The sequence below is a fragment of the Phaethon lepturus genome, unplaced genomic scaffold, assembly GCF_000687285.1.
Source record: "Phaethon lepturus isolate BGI_N335 unplaced genomic scaffold, ASM68728v1 scaffold33206, whole genome shotgun sequence".
Taxonomy (NCBI): Eukaryota; Metazoa; Chordata; class Aves; order Phaethontiformes; family Phaethontidae; genus Phaethon; species Phaethon lepturus.
In genome coordinates, this window is record NW_010544711.1 from 6973 (window position 1) to 12049 (window position 5077).

General features: G+C 51.9%; 1 protein-coding gene across 1 annotated transcript in view; it reads right to left on the reverse strand.

Annotated features, from left to right (window-relative positions):
- POLE (polymerase (DNA directed), epsilon, catalytic subunit) overlaps window positions 1-5077 on the reverse strand; it is a gene marked incomplete at both ends in the record, with an annotated part of 29556 nt that overhangs the window by 6413 nt on the left and 18066 nt on the right. Inside the window, 5 exons of the mRNA XM_010288764.1 lie at window positions 360-466; window positions 549-702; window positions 2991-3131; window positions 3493-3636; window positions 4859-5064. Coding sequence (XP_010287066.1) covers window positions 360-466; window positions 549-702; window positions 2991-3131; window positions 3493-3636; window positions 4859-5064 — 752 coding nt within the window. The remainder of the gene's footprint in view (window positions 1-359; window positions 467-548; window positions 703-2990; window positions 3132-3492; window positions 3637-4858; window positions 5065-5077) is intronic.

Here is a 5077-nt window from a genome sequence, read left to right on the forward strand (position 1 = left end):
GAGGGCCCCCCCGGACCCTTCTCGGCTCCAGGCTGCGCCCCCCCAGCCCTCCCAGCCTGTCCTCCCAGCAGAGCTGTTCCAGCCCTCGGAGCATTGCTGGGGCCTCCTCCGGCCCCGCTCCAGCAGGTCCGTGTCTCTCCTGTGCCGAGGGCTCCAGAGCTGGACGCAGCACTGCAGGGGGGTCTCCCCAGAGCGGGGCAGAGGGGCAGAATCCCCTCCCTCGCCCTGCTGGCCACGCGGCTTTGGGGGCAGCCCAGGACACGGTTGGCTTCTGGGCTGCGAGCGCACATTGCCGGCTCATGTCCGGCTTTTCATCTATCGGTACCCCCAATCCCCAAGCCTCCAGAGTTCCACCTTACCTTGTCCAGCACAAAGACAGCAGCTTTGCGCTGCGAGGGGATGAAGAGGCCCAGGATCGCCTTGCTGCCCTGGGAGCTGTGGTAGAAGTAGATATGGCGAATACTTCCTAGGGACACAGAGCACAGAGCATCAGTGGTACCCATCAGTGTCCCCGGTGCCCCATGAGCCCCTCTCACAGGGTGCCTCACCTGGTTCCAGGTAAGTGAACTGGGCCAGTGAGCGCATCTCCAGGTGCTCGATGTCAAAGGTTTCGGCCTCTCGCCCTGCCAGGTGCCTGACGAGCTGCCTGCTGACCATGCACACACAGCCCAGGTGGATCAGGGCACGGAGGAGCAGCGGCACCTGTAATGGAGAGAGATGTGGTAGAACAACATTCAGCTACCAAACTCTCACAGGTTTCGTATCTAGAACAACTCAGCTTAAAAACCACAGGTAGGACACCTGAGGTGCCTCTGGAATGAGTTAGGTATTATCACTTTTGCTGGTGCTGCAGATACAGAACAGGTATCTTAATTCACCTGTGTTTCTATCTAGCCCCAGACCCCACCATCAAGGACAGTAGCAGGTACTTTGGAGGATGCGTGGAGCGATATCTGGGCAATCTTGCAGCTCTGCAACTTGTGGTTTGGCATTCCCTTGACAAAGGCTTCATGTGAACCACCAGATAATCAGCACAGTGGAAGACGCACCACTGATTCACCTTGTTTTATTAACCTCACAGCTGTAAACTCCATCGCTGCAGAAGACGACTCCTGAATGACTTGATGTGGGACCTAGTCCCACACCAGCAAGAAGCAATAAACATTCCTTCCCTAATCACGCTTCCCTCATGTCAGCTTTGATTTTATAGACCCCTAGTACATCCCATTCTCAGATCTCCTAGCAAGTTGAAGCATTCCTGGGTCCCTAAGTCCCACCCCTGCAAGGAAGCCCTTCCCTCTCTTGCATCCTCCTTGTCATTCTCCTGTGTTAGTCCTGCTACATTTTTTGGAGACTGTGCTCAGAATTGCACTGCAGATGTTTCAAGATCAAGATCTTTCCTTGTCCATGACTATGTCCAGCTGGGTTCTCTGTATCTCTGAGGACAGAAACTCCACAACCCTCTGGGCAACTCTGCTCAACCACCCTTGCAGAAGTTTTTTCTGAAGTTTAACAGGATTTCCTATGTTTCAGTTTGTGGCCACTGCCTCCTGTCCTGTCCCTGGGCACCACTGAGAAGAGCCCAGCTCCTCTCCTTTACTCCTCCCATCAAGAAGGTCCCCTGAGCCTCTTCTCCAGGCTGAACAGCCCCAGCTCATCCAGCCTCCCCTTGCATGACAGACACTGCAACCCCTTGATCATCTCACTTCCTTTTATATCCTTAGAACATCTCCATGCCACTTGTTTTCCTTCAGTTGCTAATTTTAATTTCCTCTTAGCTAGCTGCTTCTTGATTTTACCTAGTCCCACTTACTAAACACTATGGTAGTGGAGAGGACGCAGGTTTGCTACTGGAAGATCTCCTACAGATATGATGAATTTGTGTACATGCTAGTCACTTTGGCAGAGTAATTTGAAATAAGTTTTGGGTACTGCTTACTAAGCTAGGAGTTGTGTCTTGCCTTGTGGGACCTTCATCCAAATTTTTTAAAAGCGGAAATTTAAGGTGACTTTAAATGGTTTCTTTCATCATACCCCACTGTAACACTTTCCAGGCTACACCAGTAACTTGGGTAGCTGAAGTTTCCCAACTTTACTATGCTCTTTTTGCCCTTGCAGGCTCTTGTAGCTCACAAAGCATTTTTATCTGGTGGCACCACTGCTCACATCAAGCTTGTCCTACGTAGGCAAAGACTTTTGATCCATAATAAATTTATGTCATATTTTAGTCGCAAATTCACTTGCCTTTATGCTTTCTTTAACATATAGCTCCACTCTAACAATGGTGAAACCTATTCTGCCACTTCCATATAGGTCAGGTCCTGACATTACAATGTCTTCTTGATTAAATTCCTGTCACCAGGTTTTTCAGAGCTGCTGAACAAACCAGTGTCCTCATTAGAAGCTGGCATCCTAGTTTCCCATCTTCATTTTCAGGCTTTCAGTTTTAATAGCACTGGTAAATTTAACTTTGGCTTGATTGCTTTGTACTGAACTTTGTGTAGGTTGTTCTTGCTCTTCCCAAACTTTCAAGCTGTATCCTATTCTTCTTTCTAAAGCTTTTATGACCTCATTTTAGATGACAAGGCACCCAGACCCATGTACAACTCCACAGATGTTGGGTTTTCCCCCATCTTTACTCAAAATACCCCTTATCTTTTCTGTTTCAAACACCAGCAGGATGGTTCTGATTTCATTTAGAGGAAGATCACCCTTTCTGCTTAAACGCCTCCTTTCCCCAAAGTTTCCTACTGCCAAATAAACCAAACCCACTTCCCCTGACCTGCCTTAGACCACATACTGAGAATCAGTATATCTGCCTATATGAACGTGGGTATAATCCCCAGTACTCTGCTGTACAGGGTCTTTATTTCTGGTGTCTCACCAAGTTGTTGAATATTGATGTGCCAGGTATCCTTCTGTGCCATTGGCACTCAGACTAACAAGCTACCACTCAGCAATCCTTAAAAACGAGCATGCGGAGGAGTTACCTGCGTCTCATACACTCCCTCGATGTCTGGAGCAGAGAGGTCTGCGTTGATTTCATTGATGTGCTCTTGGTACATGTCTTCAGGGACGGAGTATTCATACAGGTTGTAGACCAAGTTTGAGCGGGGCAGGATCCTGTTCACCTGCAGAAGCAAGGGACACGCTTCGTGGCGCATGTCACAGCATGTGGCACCACTCCAGGAGCTGGGGCACTTCTAAGGGCTGCAAGGAGCTGGGGTCTGAGCCAGCCCAGCTCCCAGGGCTCCTCCCTAAGGAAATCAGTGGTTTATGCTCATGCACATTACAAATTCCCATAACAGAGAACCTGCTTTCTGAGCAGGTTGGGATTAGCAGAGGGACTGGGGACTGGATGAGGTACACCTGCGGAGTGGGAGAGCAAGGCCCTGCAAGGAAAATGCTCGTAATACCTGCTTGCAGCAGAGGTGAAGCACCTTATCTCAACACAAGCAGGTGTTTCCCCTTCCAGAAGGGGCAGGTCCTCACCCTCCTGTAGGCTGCTCCCTCCTCCAGCTTTGGGACACGCTGGTTGACATAGAAGACACGCGGGATGCTCAGCCTGATGCAGTGCAGGTCACTCCCAATCACCGCCCACAGCCTGAACAGCCCAGGCTGGCTGGTCTCGGTGATCTGCAGGACACAAGGGTGCAAAGTTAGCCTTAGCAGAGCAATCCAACATGTCATCAATGCTTATGTCTAAGCTGCGGAGCACTTTGTGGATTTATACGGCCAGTTGGTGGCCACAGAGAGAGCAGAAGGCTTAGAGAGTCATTGGTCTCAGCACTGGAGGCCCCATGTCCTGCTACTGTCCCAGGACACCATGAAGAAAACTCTCCGGCTAAGGCTGACCAACCAACTCGAGCTGACCCTTTATGGCTGCCAAGTTGCTCTGATATCCTGAACCAGCCATCCCATCTCGAGCTTGTGCTTGCACAAGGGTTGCCTACAGCTCTGAAGGCCTTTCTGGAAGATGAAGAGGGTAACAAGGGGCTGGGCTCAGATGGCCATGTGTAACAAGGATTTGTGAGAACGCCTGGATGGCACCATCTATACGTTTGTACGTTGGCTGCTTCCAGGCATCACTGGAATCCTGTGTCCATCACAGGCACACCATGCCCAGTGCTGGGCTCCCCAGTACAAGAGACATATGGACATAGTGGAGAGGGTCCAACAATGGGCCACAAGGATGAAGGGACTGGAGCATTTTTCACATGAGGAAAGGCTGGAAGAGCTGGGACTGTCCAGCCTGGAGCAGAGGAAGCTCAGGGGGATCTCAATGTATATAAATATCTGAAGGGAAGCACAAAAAGAAGAGCCTCGCTCTTCCCAGTGGTAGGACCAGAGGCTATGGGCAGAAACTAGGACACAGGAGGTTCCCTCTGCATGTCAGGAAACACTTTTTCCCTGTGAGGGTGACTGAGCCCTGACACAGGTGGCCCAGGGAGGTTGTGGAGTCTCCCACCTTGGACATACTCAAAACCCATCTGGGCACTGTCCTGTGCAACCGGCTCACTCTAGGGGGCCCTGCTTGAGCAGGAGGTTGGACCAGATGGACCTCAGAGCTGCCTCCAACCTCAACCAGTGTTTTTGTGGTTCTGTGACTACTGCAGTGCTGCTCATGATACACACACGTCCCAGATTCACCACCAAGAATGACCATGTGGGCTTCTGTTCCCATACAGACATGGGTGAGCCTGAGGCTCTGCAGCCTCACCTGGCCTCCCTGGGGTTAACACCAGAGTGGCACCAGGGTCAGTGGTCCCTGAACTTCACCATTTGACCGCAGATTGTGTAAGTGTGAGGCTTATGCCCCAGGCTGCCCTCTGTGGCAGGTCCCGTCCTCCCCCGGTACCTGCACAATCTGCCAGGGCAAGTCCAGGATGCTGCGCGCTGTCCTGCGCAGGTAGCTGCTCAGCCCTTTGGAGAGGGCATCGCGGACCACTCCTCCACCCGCTGTCACCCCGCCATCCTCCAGACGCCGCCTCTTCTGCCGCTCCCGCCGCTGCCGAGCCTGCAGCTCCCACTTCTTCTGATGGTAGCGCCGCCCGACACGCCCCGCTTTCCGCGGTGG